This window comes from Schistocerca nitens, chromosome 7, assembly GCF_023898315.1.
Source record: "Schistocerca nitens isolate TAMUIC-IGC-003100 chromosome 7, iqSchNite1.1, whole genome shotgun sequence".
NCBI lineage: Eukaryota > Metazoa > Arthropoda > Insecta > Orthoptera > Acrididae > Schistocerca > Schistocerca nitens.
In genome coordinates this window covers 374,331,482-374,353,888 of record NC_064620.1, presented here as the reverse complement: position 1 = coordinate 374,353,888, position 22,407 = coordinate 374,331,482, and the positions used below count along the sequence as shown (strand labels likewise).

Here is a 22,407-nt window from a genome sequence, read left to right as displayed (position 1 = left end):
CCTGCCAGCGCTTCCGTTTGGTAAGTCACATCATCTTTGTTTGTTTATATATATGTCTGCTTGTGTCTGTGTATGTGCGGATGGATATGTGTGTGTGTGCGCGAGTGTATACCTGTCCTTTTTTCCCCCCAAGGTAAGTCTTTCCGCCCCTGGGATTGGAATGACTCCTTACCCCCTCCCTTAAAACCCACATCCTTTCGTATTTCCCTCTCCTTTCCTCTTTCCCGATGAAGCAACAGTTTGTTGCGAAAGCTTGAATTTCGTGTGTAGTCATTCCAATCCCGGGTGCGGAAAGACTTACCTTAGGGGGGAAAAAAGGACAGGTATACACTCGCACGCACGCACACATCCATCCGCACATACACAGACACAAGCAGACAATATATATCCTGCTTGTGTCTGTGTATGTGCGGATGGATGTGTGTGTGTGTGCGAGTGTATACCTGTCCTTTTTTCCCCCTAAGGTAAGTCTTTCCGCTCCCGGGATTGGAATGACTCCTTACCCTCTCCCTTAAAACCCACATCCTTTTGTCTTTCCCTCTCCTTCCCTCTTTCCTGATGAAGCAACCGTTTGTTGCGAAAGCTTGAATTTTGTTTGTATGTTCGTGTTTGTTTGTGTGTCTATCGACCTGCCAGTACTTTTGTTCGGTAAGTCATATCATCTTTGTTTTTAGATATATGTATATATATATTTTTTTTTCCATCTTCACAAGTCATTACACGGGAGCAACAACAGAGAGGAATCTGCACCACTCATCTCTCCCCAGAGCACTGATGTTTTGTCTGTTTATTCATCAATGATGACCTAACATTGTGTTGGTACTAACATATGGTGGTGGTTCTGTGAACTTTTCAAACTGACGCTGTGCATTACCTTTATTAATTATAAAATCAGCTGTCCATCTATGCCCAACATATTTCTGCGCACCATAACAATTTTCTAACAGTGTGATCTCCCATATTCGACTGCACCACCTTAAAACAGCCTCATGTACCAAAAATGTAGCCTGCTATTTGCATTTACCATGAACAACAATGGTCCTGTCCTGTCCTGTCACATTTCCTTGAAGTACAGTGAATGTTACTGTTATCTCAGACCTGTCCCTGAATTAAGAATGATGTGTTGCATTGTTTTCCCCACAAAAACTTTGATTTGTTAACAGTAGAGCTTTTTGTAAAAGAAACTTGTGTAGGTTTTCCCCGAGGAAAATTTTGTAATTATTTAATTTCTGTGTTCCCATTTGTGGTGTTTGACAAGCCACTATTCTAGTTTTCATTTCTCTTCATGATTTTGTTTTGTTATTAACTCAGATTTTGTCCTAAGAGCTAGCCTTGTTCAGTACTTCATGTAAAACTTCCATAATTTTAATCAAAAGGGCTCTGCTTTCTGCATGCCGTGGCATTGGTATCTGTCTCTTTCTGCTTTGCCAGATTTCTTCCCTGTTCTGACAGTTAAAAAAAAAATCTGCAGTAACCAGTTTCTTGCAAGTACTGAACCACTATTGTATATTCATGTAACATTATTGCTTGTACAAGAGTGCAGTATCAGCTTCCCAAAGTTACCCACACAATGCCTGTTTTGGAGGGTATTGTATAGTTCTTGTCTTTTTAGTTTATGCTACTGTAACTTTATATGCAACACCGATGAAGGCAAGAAGCTTTTTCTGGTTATACAGAAATCTTTTGAGAACATTTTTTGTAAATATTCTAAGGATATCAACCTTTCACATACAGTCAACCATATTGTTTGTCCTTTCATTTTGTGAATGTATCACTGTACCTTTTTTGTTACAGATATTGCGTAACCTGAAGATTGGGCTCTGTGAAGATGGGAGTCCTGCTGAGCTGAGTGTTACAGATAGAACAGAATCGCAGAAACTGTGGAAAGCACGAGAAGCAAGAGTGCTTCATTCTATTATAAACTGTGCCGTTTATCAGAAGGTAGGGTTATGAGGTGACAGGGACTAATTCTGTTATATCTATATTATTCATAATATATAGGTATTTAATCTTCTAACGAAGAAGAATGAGTGTGGAGAACTTAAATAATAATGCACAGCAGCTTTGGCAGACAAGATGGTAGAATAAGCCAGAGACTTTGTTAGCTGATAATTTCAAGAATGTGCGAGGTACCTGTGTGAAGGATAATAATAGTAATAATAATAATATTAATAATAATAATAACGTCTGAGAAAGGAAAGAAATAATAATAGTACTACTGTCATGTCTATGAGGAAGTTGCACTCAGTTACAACACAAAATCTGTATCCATGGCATCGTGGATGAGTGTTGTACAAGAGTGTAAAATTAAAGAATAGTATTATCTATGTGTACTCTACATATAACTTGAATTCTATGCAAGTTGCTGGCACAAAGTTACCCTCAACCACAATGCGAGCTAACAGACTTATAGCTCTGCTGTTGCAAAAATTCCATCCACTCTCCTCCTCCTCCTCCTCCTCCTCCTCCTCCTCCTCTCCTCTTCTCATCCTTTTTTCTCCTCCGCCATCTCTTCTTAATCCCTCTATCCTTTTACAGGCATTACGAGCTCTGTACTCGAAAACTGTTGCAAAAGCCATATACAGTGCTGCTGTTTTCAGTGGTATTTCTGTGAAACTTCTGGGGTGTACAACTAGTAATGGCAATTGTACATTCCTCTTTATTATGTGATAAAACACATAAATAATAATAATGGACTTCAGTTCTCTGCCTAGTTTTTGTAGTAAATACATGATATTTTCCACTTCAGCTGGTAATATCAACGCATCTGGAGAACAAATCCTTATGGTTTGGGAGTACCAAGCGAGATGGTGCAGTGTTGGTACACTGTACTTGTATCTTGAGGACAGTGGTTTAAATTTTTGTCAAACCAACCAGATTTAGTTTTTCTGCAATTTTCCTAAATTGCTTAAGACAAATGCTGGAATGATATATTTTTTTTTTTTTTTTTTTTTTTTTTTTTTTTTTTTGAAAAGGGACATCTGATTGCTGTCCCGAAATCGAACTTAGGCTGTCTGTAGTGACCTCCTACTGTGTGTGTGTGTGTGTGTGTGTGTGTGTGTGTGTGTGTGTGTGCGTGTGCGTGCGCGTGCGCGCGCGCGCGCGTGCATCATCAACCCTTAAGACATACGGGACTGAAGGCTTGATAATCACATGGAGATAGATCAGGATTATAGAATGGGTGCTCAAGTGTCTGCAACTTGAGGTGGCACAACTTCTGTGTCCCGACATTTGGAATATGGGGACTTTGCTGTCTTGAAGAAGCAGCAGCAGCACCATCATCCCCACCCACGATGTGGTGATGGTGGTGTTTGATAGACGTGCTGCCCCATACACATTCTTCGTTCTCTGATCGATGTCTACCAGTGTTTGTCCTTCGGCACCCAAGAAAAGAATAATGTTTGGACGCATTTGGTAATAATGCTGCCATAGTTCATATTTTTGCATTTGCTGCACATTTGTCGGAAAGACATAAATGTCATAGTAACCCCTTGCCTACGTGTCATTGCTTATATACCCGCATCGAAGTTGCGCTACTTTGCATATATGCTGCAGCAATGCCTTCAAATGGAGACTTCAGATTGCCGCCTAATAGTGTATCAGATGTAAATAGTTGGTATCTTTACACCAAAGATATGTTTAAGCTCATTTCATTTTACTTTCACATTTTATTCAGCAGTATTAGATTAAATAAAAGTCAGATTTTCATAACTATTTAATTTTACAACCTGTACTTGAAATTAATCATGAAAATTCAGCTAAAAAGATCAGCCAAGTATAAGACTGTGGCAATGTATGATATTTAATTGCACAATGAAACATGTTCTCATTACTGCAAATGTGCCAGCCCCGGGTGAACAGACTGTGTAGGAGTGATTTTTTTTGGGGTGCAAAGAGTGACAGCTGTCAAAATGCAGGTACTGTTGTTGATTAATTGGTGTAATATAGACAGAGCATGAATGAAGCCATCAGAGAGGTGGAGGTTGATGTCCAGGAAGATGATACATTGTTTTCAGGAGGACTAGCTAAAACAGCTGGAAGAGAAGATATTTATTTTCAATGTACGGGAATTCAGCCCGGTAATATTTACAGTGGCCACCGATATTTCGGCAAGAGTTCACCCGCCATTTTCAAGGCACAAATTGCCAGCAAGGACTGATGAACTAGTTGCCTTAATGCTTGTACATGCCTGAGTTAGGTCGGAATGTGTGTCATTATAACTATGTTCGGTCTACATGATTACTTATATCACACTGATGATAGCTGCTCTTTCTGTTGAAATCTAGATCTGCAATGGAACAAAAACAACAGATGACATTAGGACTGATGACCTTCTTTCTCTTCTGAATCACATCATGGTTGTGGGGCACAATCGTTCCCATGGAACTGAACATGATTTCCTATAGATGGCCCATATACATGTTGGCATTGAAGGGTACCATGTGGATGCCCATGGTTGTGCCGTGGATTTGTTTTTATACCTTCCCAACAAAGGAGAAGTAGCTGTGAATGAGGGTACAGTTGGTAAAGTGTATGAAGAATGAGGTAGTAGGTTTGGAGTCAGAAGTTAATTGGGAGAGCAACAAGGCTGTGGCTGTGAGACATTTTGGTGTGTGGGGAGGTGGCATCAGCAGTGACAAATAGGGAACTAGGTGGTATGGTGGAGATGGATGAGAATCGGAAAAAGAAGTGTTTAGTATCTTTCATGTGGGAGGGTAGGCTTTGGGCATTTGGTTGGAGATATTGGTCAACAATAACAGAAATTCTTATCAGTGGGGAGCTCAGTAACTATCAACAATGAGGCTTCTTGGATTTTTGGACTTGTGGATTTTGGTGAGCACATAGAAGATGGATGTGCGTGGTGCCATAGGGGTTGAAGAGGGAAATGTACTCAAGGAGACATTGTGGGATAGGCCTAAGGATTCCAGTAGGAATTGAAGGCTATGTTCAACATAAAAGATGGGAACACAATGGCAGAGCTTATAGGTGGAGGAGTGACACAGTCGGCGGGTGCCTCCTGTCAGGTAGTCATAATGGTTCATCACAACAGTGGTGAAGTCATGCCTGCTTGGAGGATAATTGACTTTTTCCTGTTGACAGGTTCATGTTCTTAGGGTGGGGCCTGGGGAAGGATGGTGAGGCCAATTGGAGGCGAGAAATTCTTGGAAGGTGGTTAGGAGGTGGGGGGGAGGGTTGGATGTGTCACAATTGGGTGACTGTATGAATTGATATAGGCTGGTGTTTCCTATCTGCCGCATCCTCCAAAACTCCTTCTCAATCCTCCAAAAAGTCCAGAAACCAGATATAGCCAAAACACTGTTGTTAACCTTTCCACCACACAAACCTCAGTCGTCCAGATATTTCAGTTCTGTACAGAGGCCTCAACTTCAGACACAGCCAAGTTTAACCATACTGGACTCGTCAAGATCTACTTGCCTTCTCCTGATTGCTGCAATGAAAACACCACCAATCCTTCTAACCAAAGCCAACATAATCCCATCATTGAATCTTGCCTTTGCCAGTTAATCCTATCATCCAAATGTGGCCCTCCTCCCCTTCCTACTCATGCACCCCTGGTTATCTTTCAGGAATTCCCCAACTTGAACATTGCCTCACCACCCATCCCGAATGCTCCTTCCCAAGAAAACACACCTGCCAATAGAAGAAGGGACAACCATTCACAGCCTCAAAATAAAAACCGTTTTAATCATCCGCCCTATGGTCAAAAACTCCAGCACTGTCATGAAGTATCACAGTAATTACCTGACAGTAGGCTGTCACCAACTGTTCAACTTTTCCACCAACAAGCTCTACCATAGCGATCCCATCCCATAAGTCCAACATAACCTCCAGTAGCTAATGAATACCTTAGGCACATCACAGAATCTCTCCTCTTAGTTCATCTCCCTCTTCACCCTAATGACACCCCGCACACCCTCCATCTACATGCTCCCCAAAACCCACAAACCCAGTCGTCCTGGAAGCCCTATTGCAGCTGGTTATTGTGCTCCCACTGAAAGAATTTCAACTCTTGTTGACCAACACTTCCAACCAAATCCTCAAGGCTAGCCTCTCACATCAAAGATAGTGACCTCTTCTTTCATTGACTCTCAACCATCCCTACCTCTTTACTGCCTTGACCTCTACACATTACTATTGATGCCATTCCCGTAAACACCAGCATCCCTAATACCCATGGCCTTGCCATTATCAAATATTACCTCTCCCAACATCACTCAGGCTCCAAACTCACCTCCTTCTTTCTCATAAACCTTGCCAACTATATTCTCATGCAAAACTACGTCCCCTTTGAGGAAAGACATGGCCACCCACATGGCAACCTTCTATGCACCAACCCCCCCCCCCCCTTTCTTTTTTTGCCATCTAGAGGAAACCTTCCTAGCCTCTCAAACACCCAAGCCCCTTGTCTGGTGCAGGTTCATTGATGATGTCTTCATGATCTGGACTCAGGGACAAGACACACTATCCTCATTCCTCCACAACCTCAGTACCTTCTCTCATCTGTTTTACACGGTCCTCCTGAGCACAGCCTCTGCCTCTCTGATGGCTCCATCCGCACCTCTGTCCATATTAAACCCACTAACCATCAACAGTACCTGCATCTTAACAGCTGTTACCCCCTCCACACCAAAAACATCACCCCCATACAGATTGTCTGCCTTTGGATGGTGTATCTGCAGTAACAAAAATTCCCTTGTCCAGTATGCTGAAGGCCTCAAGAGGGCCTTCATTGACAGGCCCTACCATGCAACCGTAGTCTGAAAATAGATTTCCTTTGCCATACCCTCACACATCCCTACCTCTCCCACCACCCCCAAGAATCAGCTTCAGAGGAATGCCTGCTCATCGCACAATATCGCTCTGGTCTGAATCATCTGAGCTATGTCCTTCGCCAAGGGTTTTATTATCTTGTTATCAGCTCAGAAATGAGCGACAACATACCCAAGAGCCTTCCCACTCAACTGAAAGAGGTATTCCATTGCCCATCCAACATACACAACATCCTGATCCATCTCTACACCGTTCCCATTCCCGATCCAGCTTCCAATCCAACTCCCGATCCATTGCCACTGGGGGTCATATCCCTGTGGTAGACTTAGGTACAAGATCTTCTCGATTCACCTACCCAGCATTTTCTACTCAAGTCCTGTCACAGGCTTATCCTGTCCCATCACAGGTAGGGCCACCTGCGAAAACAGCCATATCATATACCAACTCTACTGCAAACACTACATAGATTTTTATATAGGTATGACCACCAAACAGCTGTCGACCAGGATGAATAGCCTCTGTAAAATTGTTACCAAGAACGTAGTTAATCACCTAGTTGACACAATGTGCAGCTAAGAACAGCAAGAACGACAAATGTTTAAATAGTTGGTTAAAGCAGAAAGTGAAACTATTCCTATGGAGATGATTAAAGGTAGAAGGGGGGGGGGGGGAGTAGGGAACCTGTGGTGATGGAACAACATGAACTGCTATCAGTCAGCTAAGCTACCACAATGCATCTCAACAGCTGAAAAAGTGTTCAAGAATAGTCCTGTGACTTATATTGGGCTACAATAATGTTTCTTCACAACAGACTGCGTGTAAGAAGCTTTTTGACTTTTGTCATTTGATATTTAGATAATCAGAAACAAAGAAGTTGCATGAAGAGGGAAAGTACCAAAACACTGTTTGGCATAATTATGACTCTCTATGAACTAACTGTCAGAGAGAACATTCCTTACCAAAAGAAGGCAACTAATTTCAAACATGGTGCTTAGTTTAAGGAACACATTTCTGAGAATATAGGTGTGGAAAATAATATTGTAGGGAAATGAATAATGGTCTAGAGAAAATCATAAAAGAAGAGAAGCAAAGTGTTTGAGATGTGTTACGGAAGGTTATTGAAAAGGGAGTGGACATATAAGATAAGAAATTGGCAAGCAAGAGAATATGTGGAAAAAACTGAATAGAATAAGGGACAGAATGATACGATGTGTGAAGACATCAGGAAATGACTTGGAGTCACAGACGGCCAGAACTGTAGGAGAAGACAAAGGTAGGAATATACCCAACAAATAATTGGGAATGCTCTGTTCAGGTCTTGAGATGAAGAGGTTGGCACCGGAATGGATGTCATGGTGGGCCAAAATGAGCCAAATAATGTTATAATTAGTCAGTTTCTGTAAATGGCTTGTTTGATTGCCATAACATACAGATTATTTAAATGAAGATCATAATTTACTCTGTTCACCCAAGTGCTCCTGTATTTAAACATAATGACCTTTCTGAGTTGATGTGAGAGGTTGTTACAGTTGATGCGGGGTTCAACTGGGTTCTCTCAAAGATAAATATAATTGTTAAGCATACTTTGATAGTTAAAAATCCAATGAAGATCAAACCAGAGACTTCAGATTTTGGCCATTGTGCATTCTTTGGAAGAATGTCAAACACTGAAGTATACATATTATATCATCATGAAATTTGATTTTCTTCAAGGTAAGTAGTAACCTATAAATGCTTTACTGTTGCCATCATACTACACATCAAGATGAATTAAACAAATTCTGGCACACTTCTCGGCCTAGTTTCATTTATAAATGTGGGAATTGCATCCACTTGCAATCATAACTATTGCTAAATGCAGGCAACAGTTGTTTGGAGATATATAAGAAAATAATTATAACCACTCCACCTCATTCCTGAAATACACTCTTGGAAATGGAAAAAAGAACACATTGACACCGGTGTGTCAGACCCACCATACTTGCTCCGGACACTGCGAGAGGGCTGTACAAGCAATGATCACACGCACTGCACAGCGGACACACCAGGAACCGCGGTGTTGGCCGTCGAATGGCGCTAGCTGCGCAGCATTTGTGCACCGCCGCCGTCAGTGTCAGCCAGTTTGCCGTGGCATACGGAGCTCCATCGCAGTCTTTAACACTGGTAGCATGCCACGACAGCATGGACGTGAACCGTATGTGCAGTTGACGGACTTTGAGCGAGGGCGTATAATGGGCATGCGGGAGGCCGGGTGGACGTACCGCCGAATTGCTCAACACGTGGGGCGTGAGGTCTCCACAGTACATCGATGTTGTTGCCAGTGGTCGGCGGAAGGTGCACGTGCCTGTCGACCTGGGACCGGACCGCAGCGACGCACGGATGCACGCCAAGACCGTAGGATCCTACGCAGTGCCGTAGGGGACCGCACCGCCACTTCCCAGCAAATTAGGGACACTGTTGCTCCTGGGGTATCGGCGAGGACCATTCGCAACCATCTCCATGAAGCTGGGCTACGGTCCCGCACGCCGTTAGGCCGTCTTCCGCTCACGCCCCAACATCGTGCAGCCCGCCTCCAGTGGTGTCGCGACAGGCGTGAATGGAGGGACGAATGGAGACGTGTCGTCTTCAGCGATGAGAGTCGCTTCTGCCTTGGTGCCAATGATGGTCGTATGCATGTTTGGCGCCGTGCAGGTGAGCGCCACAATCAGGACGGCATACGACCGAGGCACACAGGGCCAACACCCGGCATCATGGTGTGGGGAGTGATCTCCTACACTGGCCGTACACCACTGGTGATCGTCGAGGGGACACTGAATAGTGCACGGTACATCCAAACCGTCATCGAACCCATCGTTCTACCATTCCTAGACCGGCAAGGGAACTTGCTGTTCCAACAGGACAATGCACGTCTGCATGTATCCCGTGCCACCCAACGTGCTCTAGAAGGTGTAAGTCAACTACCCTGGCCAGCAAGATCTCCGGATCTGTCCCCCATTGAGCATGTTTGGGACTGAATGAAGCGTCGTCTCACGCGGTCTGCACGTCCAGCACGAACGCTGGTCCAACTGAGGCGCCAGGTGGAAATGGCATGGCAAGCCGTTCCACAGGACTACATCCAGCATCTCTACGATCGTCTCCATGGGAGAATAGCAGCCTGCATTGCTGCGAAAGGTGGATATACACTGTACTAGTGCCGACATTGTGCATGCTCTGTTGCCTGTGTCTATGTGCCTGTGGTTCTGTCAGTGTGATCATGTGATGTATCTGACCCCAGGAATGTGTCAATAAAGTTTCCCCTTCCTGGGACAATGAATTCACGGTGTTCTTATTTCAATTTCCAGGAGTGTAGATTAAGGAGCACCTGCTCTTCTATACTGACATGAACTGTAACATAAAAATATTGCTAAGGAAACAAAGTTGCTTACATTAATCATACTTTTGCACTAAAGTCAAGTCTTCAAACTTCCTTTTTTTATATAACAACCTTTTTCTGTTTGCTTTGTGCAGGACTACAACCTGGCAGTAGAAGTTATGGAGTTACTGTTAGCAGAGCCCACCTGTACTGGTCATCACAGACGAGCATTGCAGTCTGCTCTAGGCCGTATATTTTTACAGTTGGGAGATGTAGCAGGAGCAGAAAGAAATTTTTCCATTGCTCGAGAATTGCGTCAACAGAGCAGGTAGAATATTGTTTTGCTATTATCGAGTTCTTATTTTATAAAATGTCATATACTTTTCATTTATTAATTTAAATGATACAAATAAAGCTGGAGCAATTCAGTGTATAGCTCAGGCTGCTTACACTTTTAAGTACATTTAATCTCATTTTCAAACCTGATTTGGTATCTATTTCAGCTTCATATTGTTAATAGCATAGTATTTTGTGTGATTGTCAATATAACTGATGAAGATCTGTCAAAAGGTGCAATTAAAAGATGTGATCTTTTTTGTTCACAGCAGATATGCCTTGAATGCATAGGGAGAACCATATGTAATTGTGTGATAGCTTTCATATAGGAAGTTAAATGATCACAACATAGTCTTCCTATTTCCACATATTTATACAGCTAGGTCTATAGTGCATTCCTATATACCTTCAGTTGACATACCTCGTGTTTGGTCTCTGATGCCCCCTCTGCTTTTAGATAATCAGTAGCACAAGTTTATCACATGGTCTTCAGTTTGACATGTTCATTTACCTATTGTGTCCATTAATTAGCAAGATAAGGCAAATCTTATTGATAAATGTGCCAAATACTATGATACTCTTGATTGTTGTATACCCCACAATAATGTTGTAGTTGTCAAAAGAAAGGTGTAGAAACCCAAGTAATACACAAAACCGATCCAGGTAACATAAATATTGCTTTATTCATAAACCTCTCAAAAATAACAGAAATAAGCCTCTCGTGAGTCAACATGTAACAAGACAAAAGAATCTTACAGAAGATGCAACATAACAGTACACAGAACAACTGATATGAGTGCTACGAACTAAAGAACATAGTGAGGGTGAGTCGGAGTCACTCCGTGCATATATAGGCATGAGTCGATGATAGATGGCATGGCGGAGACCATGCTGTGTGCATGCTGCCTACAGGCACCCTCTAGTGGCTATCCCACGCTGATACAGTTGGTGGTTGATTTAAGTACACATGTGTGGCAACACTATACTCGGCGCACTCTGACTCAAATGCACTAGTAGCAGGGTACATCACACCTCTCCCTCATGCAATTCATTTGCTGAGTACAGGCTTGGCGACCCCAGGGTTCCTGAGCTATGGACTGGTAAGTGCTGCCAATCTCCTGTTACTGTAAGCTCTGGGCATGCTTCAAGGACCAGTGTATGGCACAGCAATGGAACATTGTGTGTCACAGGGAATGGGAATCTTGGCTTAACTGCTTGGATCGTGGGGTTGGTAAAAACCTCTATAAAAAAAACCTCAATCTGAAGGTGTGCTGCGCACTGATGAGATGCATGGCTGTTGAGGTAGAACAGTCGTTAGCGGGCAACCTCTGGGGAACCTGCTGCACCTCAGTTGTATAAGGCTTACTGAGGCACGTGGGGCTCTGTCTGAGTGGACCTTTGTTTGCCTAGCTACTCATGGAACTGAGATGGAACCCCCGAAATCATCTTCTCCTTCCAGTGGGAAGAGTGTAGTGATTGGGATTATTCATACCCAGTCTTCTAAACGAATGAGTGAGGCTAGCCCTTCTGATAATCTGCATCATTTGAATTATAGTAACAGGGCTGAAGGAGTCATAAACCAAAATGAGTTATTGCTCATTAAGAGGAAGGAGGGGATGTTCAAAAAAGTGTCCCCCTTCTATATTCATAAAGGCTTGGTAGGACTTGCTGGAAGCCTGAAGTCTATAAAGTGGCTGCGGAATGGTTCCCTATTGGTTGAGACTAACAGGGCAAAGCAAGTGGAACTACTTACAAAGACTGAAAACTTGGGTGAATATGATGTAACTGTTGAACTACGCAACTCCCTTAACTCTAGCAAGGGTGTGGTCACATGCTGTGACATTATGAATATCAACATAGACGAACTTAAACAGGAATGGTCATTACAGGGGATTGTGGACATAGAGCAAAGGATGCGTAGGACTAATGGAGAAATTGAGAAGACCATCAGCTTCATTGTGATCTTTAATTCTCCAACATTGTCTGACCACGTCATGGCAGGTTTCCTCCAACTTAGGTTTAGGCCTATGCCTTGCTACAAATGCCAGTGTTTTGGTCACACAATGCTTAGTTGCAGGGATAAAGCAACCTGTGGGAAATGTGGAAAGACAGTCCATGAAGCTGGGATTGACTGTCCATCTCCAGCAGTCTGCGTTAACTGCACTAGGAGCCACCAAGTCTGGAGCTGAGACTGCCCTGTTTTTACAGAGGAATGAAAAATTCAGGAACTAAGTCACTAAGCAATCCCCTATGCTGAAGCCATATAGGAATATGAGGTGACAAAAACTCCCATCTTACCCACTTCTTATGCTTCCATGGTGCAGAAACCTATTCCTAAGGTCAACGTCTCAACGCAGACGTTGTCCAGTGTACAACCATCCACCACTAGCACCTGTACTTGCATGTGTAAGCAATCCAAACAGCCGCCACAAGAAAGACCAGCAACAGTTTCATAGTGAGTGTCAAGAAGTCACACGACAAGCAGAGTGCCTCTCAATGTCCCCTTTCCCCTTCATCCTCGAAGGGGCAGGGTGCAGGGAAAGGTTCATGATGTTCGGGTCAAAAACTATTCTGAGCGCCATCAGATGTCATTCTTTCATGTCTGACTGATGAGGAGGACATTATGGATTTAGATGCCTTGGATCCAGGCAGTGTGTCCACTCCCTCTCACTCTACAAGTGCTTCACCTCCACAGTGCAAAGATAAGGTTATATTAAAACCACATCGATGAAATGGCTTCCATCCTACAGTGGAACCAGCAAAGGTTCAGGATGCATGTGGAGTAACCACATCGATGAAATGGCTTCCATCCTACAGTGGAAGCAGTAGGGTTGCAGGATACAAGTGGAGGAACTTAGCCTCTTATCTCAGAATAGACCACTGTGTCTGTGTCTGTGTCTCCAGGAGACTCATTTCCATCAGTCATACACCCCCGAGCCATGAGGCTATGTGCTCCACAAAACGGACTACCTGAGTGGAGAGAGAGCTAGAGGGGGTGTGGGTATCTTCGTCAGTACTGACTACCACTCCTTGCCTCTTTCACTTACGATGACTTTACAAGCAGTTGCTGCATCAGTTCGTGTGCATTGTCTGTTGACAGTGTGTTCCCTTTACAAGCAGTTGCTGCATCAGTTCGTGTGCATTGTCTGTTGACAGTGTGTTCCCTTTACTTGCTCCCGCATGGTGAACTTGATGAAGAGGACCTAACTGATCTTATTACGCTGCCCCTACCCCCCACCCCCCACCCCCTCGGCCTCTTCATCGTCTGTGGTGATTTTAATGCACACAGTGGCTCTACAACTACCTGCCCCAAAGTGAGCAATTGAGACACTTCTGATGTCATCATGCACATACTTGCTAAATGCAGGACAGAGCACTCACTTGTGCACAGCAACTGGGTCATTCTCTGCCATTGATCTCTCGCTTTTCTCTCCAGCTCTTGCTCTCACTGCCCAGTGGGAAGTGATCACTTCCCAAAGTGGATTCAAGTGCCTGATGAAGTGGAACCCAAAAGGAAACTGCCACGATGGGTGCTCGGTAGAGCCGATTGGACACTTTATAGCCAGTTGGCCCAGTTCGAACATTGTGCAAATGTTGAGGCATGGGTGGATCATATTATCAAAGTGATTCACCATGCCACTGCAGAATCCATTCCACGGGACAACAGAAGAGGCAACCTGCCCATTGGTGGAATGCCGATTGCTGCTGTATTCTCAGGATCAGGCATGTGGCTCTGCATAGGTTCAAGTGGCGGCCAACTTCAGAGAATCTTGTAGCCGTTCGAGTGGCGAGGGCAAAGTGTCACCGAATTATTTGAGAGAGCAAAAAGAGATCGTGGCAGCAGTTCCTTAACACCATTAACCATTCCACCAAAAGTTCCGTTGTGTGGGAGACCATCAGGAGAATTTCTGGGAGAAAAGGCAGGTGTCCCACAGCTGCTGTAATGGGGAACAGCACTCTCCAAACCGATCCATGATACATTGCCGAGACTGTGGCAGTGTATTTTGCCACAGTTACTGCAACAGCCAGCCAGGATCCAGGTTTTCAGCACCATAGAGCGGTTTCCGAGAGGTGTAGTTTGGACTTCCGGTCCACTTCTGATGAAGATTACAACTGGGAGCTGGATTCTGCGCTGTCGGCAGCTCCCACACATCCCCGGGTCATGACAGGTTCCATTATCTTTTAAAACCTGGGAAAGATGGTACACACCCAAGTAGTTACTGTAGTGTGGCCCTCACTAGCTGCATGTGGAGGATCCTGGAGTGGATTGTCAAGTGCTGCCATGTCTGGATCTTAGAATCCAGGCAACTCTTTAGTCGCTTTCAGTTTGGGTTCAGGCAATATTGCTCCATCTTTGATAACCTTGCCCTCCTGGAGGTGGCTATACAACAGGCTATTCTACACTGGCTTCACCTTCTACATGTATTTTTTGATATTGAGGAGGCTTACGACACTACTTGGGTGCATCTTCTCCTGGAGCAGCTTTACGAATGGGGTTTTCGTGGTTGTCTTCCCATTTTTATTCAGTCCCTTATCTTGACACAATGTTTTATATACCAAGTCGGTGACATCCTGTGTGATCACTTTGAACAGGAGCAGTGTCCCTCAGGCAGCATTTTAAGTGTGACTGTCTTTGCCTTAGCTATTAATAACATTATGTTCATAGTGAAAAGTCCTGACCAGTGTTCTTTGTTTGTTGATGACTCCTCTGCATTTTGCTCTTCTTCAAGCCTCGCAGTGACAGCATGTCAGTTGCAACTAACTCTTCGACATTTGGATGAATGTGCACAGAAGAGTGGTTTTAAGTTTACCAGCGAGAAGTTTGTGTGTGTTCTTTTTTCGTTCCATTTTAAACTTTCCTGAGTTGAGGATGAGAGTCACTGTCCTTACTTTTAAAGACACAGTGAGATTTCTGGGCATCATATTTGACTTACGTGGTTACCACATCTTAAGGACCTGAAAAAACAGTCACTTAAGGCTTTAAGTATTTTAAAATGTCTTAACCACAGTACATGGGGAGCAGCCAGGACTTGTCTACTCCGGCCTTACAAGGCATTTGTGCAATCTTAGTTCAATTATGGGTGCACATTGGATGTGGTGCACCATGAAGGGATTTGGTTGGTCACTGGGGCACTCAGAACAAGCCCCAAACCAAGCCTCTGTGCAGAGGCTGGTGAACTGCCACTTCACGTCAGGCAACTGCTACTTATGGTACGCTAGGTGTATAAAACACTGTCCACACCATACATACCCACTATCATACCATTGCCCAGCCTCCACCGGAAAGGCTTTTTCATAACCAGCAACAGGCAACAGGCCCTATGGGATTCATGCACAGGATTGCCTTCGGAAGATGGGTAATGCTGGTCTTCATGTTTTACATTGTGGTGGGAGCAGACTTCCACCTTGGCTTCTCCAGAGGCTCAGACTTATTTTAGACTTGATGAATTTTAAGAAAGATCATACATCAGATTTTACATTTCAATCTCTGATTTTTAACATCTTAGATATGCACCACAGTTTCACAGTAGTGTTCTCTGATGACAGAGCAGCTAAGAGATTTCCCTTGTTTGGAACCGTGTTCTCCGACCATGTCACCAGGATTCGCCTTCCTGACAAGTATACCATTTTCTCAGCAGACCTCCATGCGATCCTGAAGGCACAGGAGCAGATGTGTTGTATACAGGGCGAACAGTTTCTCATTTGCTCCAATTCCCTTAGTGCCTTACAATTGTTACAGAACCTGTAACCAACTGAGGAGTTGGTCCAGCTGATATATGACCAACTGTACTTGCTGCAGTGGCAAGGTAAGCAGGTGTCATTCTGTTGGGTGCCAGGTCATGTAGGGATATGGCGAAATGAACAGGCCAATGGGGCTTCCAAGGAGACCTGCAGAGGACAGGATGTGGTACAGTGTCTATTCCCTTTCAGACTGCCGTTTCTGCACTACACGGGAAGTGCATGCAGTTGTGGGATGAGGACTATGCTGGCAGTGACAGCCAATAAGCTGCGGTTGGTGAAGTCAACAACCCAGCCATGGCATTCCTCCTGCTAGTTGCTCAGGCAGGACAAAGTGACCCTCACGCATCTTAAAACTGGGCACTTCGCTCTCACACATAGCTTTTTACTATGGAGAGAGGATCCCCCATTTTTTGATGCTTGTGGTGTGCACATCTCTGTCTGCCATATTTTAACAGAGTGCATTTTTAATCATGATGCAAGTGTAGAAGCAAATATTGATAGGGAGCTGCACTCTATTTTAGCTGATGATGAGACGAGTGTAACTAAGGTTTTAAAGTTTTGTGGTGGGTCTGGACTCTGGCATAAACTTTCAGGCTGGAGATTTTAGTGTGTTGCAGAGTGACTGCCTTCTCCTTTTTTTTTATTCTTGTGGTCAGCCAGCCACGTCCATCTGCTATATTGTTTTAGCTCCTTATACCAGTTTCTTCTTCTGTCTTTAATGTTTTACTACTGATGCAATACTTTGTTCTATGGTTTGGTGCGGGTATGCACATAGTTTTCCAACTTTTGTTACCTGTGTTTTAGGTGCTGTTTTATCTTCCTGTTTTGTGAATTTTCCTGACACTCATCTCAGTCTGTTTTCACATGGGCACTAAGGACACTGCTGTCGTGCGCCCATACAAACATGTCCATGTCCACGTCTTCCCCCGTGCAAAGAGGGCACCCAGGCAACGGAGGAGATGCTGGCAGCCCGACTAGAGACACGTCCATCAGATCCGGAGGGCAGGGTGGGCAGCAGCGATGGGATATGCAACTGATCAGATTGGTGCACCACCAGCCTATCATCCATATGGACATCACAAAGATGGCATCCCTGGCTGGCATCCACTTGGACCAGTGATCATATCCTTGTGCCCACACCAGCAATCCCGGTGCGAAGCAGCCAAAGGAACCCAGCCATGGCAGATGCAGCGCAGGCTGCAGAAGGTGGAGGAGCATGCATGGCTGGCAGCCATAAAGCTACTCAGCCAGGCTTTGCTTCTCCATTGGTACAAGGAAACTCCTCAATAGAAAAAAACCTCAAAAGCGTACTAATTGTGACCTCAACTGATGTTGAGGCAAACTGGAGAATGTAAGAAAACCGGGAAAATCAATCCACGACCAAGAGGCAAAAGAAATTCAAGAAGGGACCAGCAAAGTCTACATGAATGTGTTCCCATGGCTGGTGCGGAGAAAGCCGTGGAGATGGAGATGCCCTGGGAGCTGCTGAGCTGCCTGTTTTTGGTCACACTGCTCACAAGCCATGACAAAATGGACAATGTTTCCATCAATGCCTGGCCAGATACATGTCTCCTAGCTAACAGTTTAGTGCACAAAACTCCTCAGTGGCCCTATTGGATAAGGCATAGAATTTCACACTGCAATGCAGTGGGAGTGGTTACTGTGGGAGAGATGTCTTCGGTGGATGATAGCAAAATACCGTCAAAAACATACAGGTGATACTATAAGGAAAAATAGTTGTGCAGGGGGTCTGATGCCCGACCTGGCAGTTTATCTGTCCAGCCCTGCTGAACAAACTGAACCACCTGGTGGAGAATTGGGTCAGCAGCAATGGCAGCTGCTCTGTGTGGGCTCGTAATTGGAAAACCCTTGACCACAGCCTGCATTTCATTATTAAGATAGAAGCAAAGCAATTTTTCATGACCAAAGTCAGGCTTAGGATCCACAGGAAGGTGGGACAAGGCATCCACATGGACATATTTAGATGTGGGTCAAAAATGGATTTCATAATTGTAGTGAGACAAGAACAGTGCCAACCATCGAAGACGGTGTGCTGCTTTGTCAGGGAAGGAAGTGTGGGATTAAATAAAGAAACCAAGGATCTGTGGCCAGTAAACTATATACTGGTCTGGAGAGAACGTAGCTAAACAAGGGGCTGAGAGTAGTTTGGATTTCAAAATTTGAAAAGCATGTTTGTAATCCAGGCTCCAGCAAAAAGGTACGTTCTTGTCTAGCAAGGCATGCAATGGGTGGGCCAATGTGGCCGCCCCTGGCAGGAATTTATGGTAGGAGTTTATCTTCTCTAGGAAGGCCTGAAGCTCCTCGTGGATGTAACAGCGGAGGTGTGGTCTGGCAGAGAGTAAACCCCATCCCATAAGACGTCGAATCCCTTATAAACAATAGAAGGCAATCAGCCTGGAGACTGTAAGACAAAATGCACAAATTTTTCAAGTGATCGTCTGTGGAGAAGCTCATGACAACAGTATCATCCAGATAATTAATAGATCTTGGGACACGCATAGTCAAGTGCTCTAAAAGTCATTGGAAAGTCGCAGGGGCACTAGCCACACCAAAATGAGGGTGCAAATATTCGTAGAGACCAAAGGAGTATTCAAAAGCAGAGCTCACCAAGACTTGTCACCCACAGGAACATTCAGAAATGCTTCAGACAAATCAATTTTAGAGAAGTACTGGCCACCCGATATTTTTACTGGCAATTCCTACGGGCACGGGAGAGGATATATTTCCATGATGGACTGTGCATCAACAGTAGTACTGAAGTTACCACAGAGGTGAAGTTTCACCAGCAGCTTCCAATCTACACTCCTGGAAATTGAAATAAGAACACCGTGAATTCATTGTCCCAGGAAGGGGAAACTTTATTGACACATTCCTGGGGTCAGATACATCACATGATCACACTGACAGAACCACAGGCACATAGACACAGGCAACAGAGCATGCACAATGTCGGCACTAGTACAGTGTATATCCACCTTTCGCAGCAATGCAGGCTGCTATTCTCCCATGGAGACGATCGTAGAGATGCTGGATGTAGTCCTGTGCAACGGCTTGCCATGCTATTTCCACCTGGCGCCTCAGTTGGACCAGCGTTCGTGCTGGACGTGCAGACCGCGTGAGATGACGCTTCATCCAGTCCCAAACATGCTCAATGGAGGACAGATCCGGAGATCTTGCTGGCCAGGGTAGTTGACTTACACCTTCTAGAGCACGTTGGGTGGCACGGGATACATGCGGACGTGCATTGTCCTGTTGGAACAGCAAGTTCCCTTGCCGGTCTAGGAATGGTAGAACGATGGGTTCGATGACGGTTTGGATGTACCGTGCACTATTCAGTGTCCCCTCGACGATCACCAGTGGTGTACGGCCAGTGTAGGAGATCGCTCCCCACACCATGATGCCGGGTGTTGGCCCTGTGTGCCTCGGTCGTATGCAGTCCTGATTGTGGCGCTCACCTGCACGGCGCCAAACACGCATACGACCATCATTGGCACCAAGGCAGAAGTGACTCTCATCGCTGAAGACGACACGTCTCCATTCGTCCCTCCATTCACGCCTGTCGTGACACCACTGGAGGCGGGCTGCACGATGTTGGGGCGTGAGCGGAAGACGGCCTAACGGTGTGCGGGACCGTAGCCCAGCTTCATGGAGACGGTTGCGAATGGTCTTCGCCGATACCCCAGGAGCAACAGTGTCCCTAATTTGCTGGGAAGTGGCGGTGCGGTCCCCTACGGCACTGCGTAGGATCCTACGGTCTTGGCGTGCATCCGTGCGTCGCTGCGGTCCGGTCCCAGGTCGACGGGCACGTGCACCTTCCGCCGACCACTGGCGACAACATCGATGTACTGTAGAGACCTCACGCCCCACGTGTTGAGCAATTCAGCGGTACGTCCACCCAGCCTCCCGCATGCCCACTATACTCCCTCGCTCAAAGTCCGTCAACTGCACATACGGTTCACGTCCACGCTGTCGCGGCATGCTACCAGTGTTAAAGACTGCGATGGAGCTCTGTATGCCACGGCAAACTGGCTGACACTGACGGCGGCGGTGCACAAATGCTGCACAGCTAGCGCCATTCGACGGCCAACACCGCGGGTCCTGGTGTGTCCGCTGTGCCGTGCGTGTGATCATTGCTTGTACAGCCCTCTCGCAGTGTCCGGAGCAAGTATGGTGGGTCTGACACACCGGTGTCAATGTGTTCTTTTTTCCATTTCCAGGAGTGTATAACCAGCGAAGTTAACCATTCACCAGTCATAACAGGTTTCACCACCCCTAGAGAATTAAGTCTGTGCATTTCTGCTTTCACTTGATCTTTCAGGGTGACAGGAATAGGATGTGCTCAACAAAAATAAGGCTGAGCTATGGATTTCAAAGAAATACAAGCAGAAAAATTCATAGCACAAGTGTGAAAACTGCTCACACAGTGTTTTCAGTTGCGAACATCGTACCTGGTTGAACACAAGGTGAACTGCATCAGTGATAGCAAATCCAAATGCCTGAAATGTGTCCATCCTGAACAAGTTCTCAACACACAGAGTAAAGCCTTGTCTCACACATCCTTGTCCGGAGCTAAACCGATAATTGTGTCACGCACCATAGAGTACGCATAAGAGTCATTACGAAGTTTGGCTGCCCAGGCCCTGTATTACAGGTTTGATGTCTTGTGACATCGGTAGAATTCAACTCGTGCTGCTATGACATGTTCATTTATGATGGTAGATAGACAAGAAACTGCACATGTAATCAAAAGTAAGAGCTGCCGGTTCTTGTAAAGGGGCAAGCTGACACAGCAGTTGATACACATTAGGTGGAATCCGTGAGAGGAATAAAGCTTTGCACAAATTCGAGTCTGTCACATTGAAAGCCAAAAAATGCTATCTGAGTAAGCTTCCCAATGCTTGGCTGAATCATCATATGGAGGAAAAGTAGATGGACAGGCTGGTGGAATTGTACCCTGAAAGGAAACCAACAAAGTGGTCACTGCTGAATTAAGCTATTCAGGTAGTGCTGTAGCATGGCATCCATAATGATTAAGCCTGAGGAAACTGCACTTAAAGACTGCAGATGCCGAAACCATTTTAAACTCATCACCAGTTGTATAGAAACTAAGTAATACACAAAACTGACGGCCGGAGTGGCCGTGCGGTTCTGGGCGCTACAATCTGGAACCGAGCGACCGCTACGGTCGCAGGTTCGAATCCTGCCTCGGGCATGGATGTGTGTGATGTCCTTAGGTTAGTTAGGTTTAATTAGTTCTAAGTTCTAGGCGACTGATGATCTCAGAAGTTAAGTCGCATAGTGCTCAGAGCCATTTGAACACAAAACTGATCCAAGTAACACAAATATTCAAGTTATTCATAAACCTCTGAACAATAGTGGAAATTAGCTTCTCGTGACTCCACATGTAAGAAGACAAAAGGCGAAACGTAAGCAATACACATAACAACTGATGAGAGTGGCTCAAACTAAAAGAACATAGTGAGGTTGAGTCAACACTGCTCTGCACATTTATAGGCGTGAGTCACAGGTATACGGCAAAGCAGAGACCATGCCATGTGCACGCTTCCCACAGGTGGGCTCTAGTGGCTGGCCCTCGCTGATGCAGTCAGCGGTTGATTTAAGTACAAGAGAGTGGCTACACTACACTCACACTCACATGCACTAGTAGCAGGATACAGCAAAGTGATGTCATTTTTTTTATAAGTGAGATTCACTGAAGGGGAAGAATGGGTATAGTATGCCTTGTAAATGTGAAGAAACTCTAACAGCTCTGTTGTAGAAAGACATGGAAAATATTTATAGTACAAATTTTCTTGACCATGTCAATTGTTACTGCATTTAATGTTGTATTTTTGATTGAGAAACAAAAAAGTCCTGAGAACGCTCTGTCTGTGGTGTGAAAATGAAATAGTTTTAATGTATGTAAAGTTTCATGAATATGTTTTGTGTAGTGTTGGCAGAAGAGCCAACACCATGTTGCTAGAGGAGGCCGAAATGCACACGTTTAATTACACGCTGATTGGCGTGAGGTCTGGAACAAGGTAAAGTAATTATCCTATAAAGAAAAGAATGTAGTTCTTGGAATACTTAACTTTAATCCACAATTGGAGAACATCGCTCTTGTTTAGACATTATTACACTGAATATAAACTGGTAATGGCGCC

The 22,407-nt window shown here is 44.8% G+C and overlaps 1 protein-coding gene across 2 annotated transcripts in view; it reads left to right on the top strand.

Annotated features, from left to right (window-relative positions):
- The window catches only part of LOC126195405 (trafficking protein particle complex subunit 12), a 122,275-nt gene that overhangs the window by 67,098 nt on the left and 32,770 nt on the right, over nt 1-22,407 (top strand). For both annotated transcript variants that reach the window (XM_049933997.1, XM_049933998.1), the window contains exons 6-7: nt 1,795-1,941; nt 10,300-10,472. In XM_049933997.1, the coding sequence (XP_049789954.1) occupies nt 1,795-1,941; nt 10,300-10,472 (320 nt within the window). The remainder of the gene's footprint in view (nt 1-1,794; nt 1,942-10,299; nt 10,473-22,407) is intronic.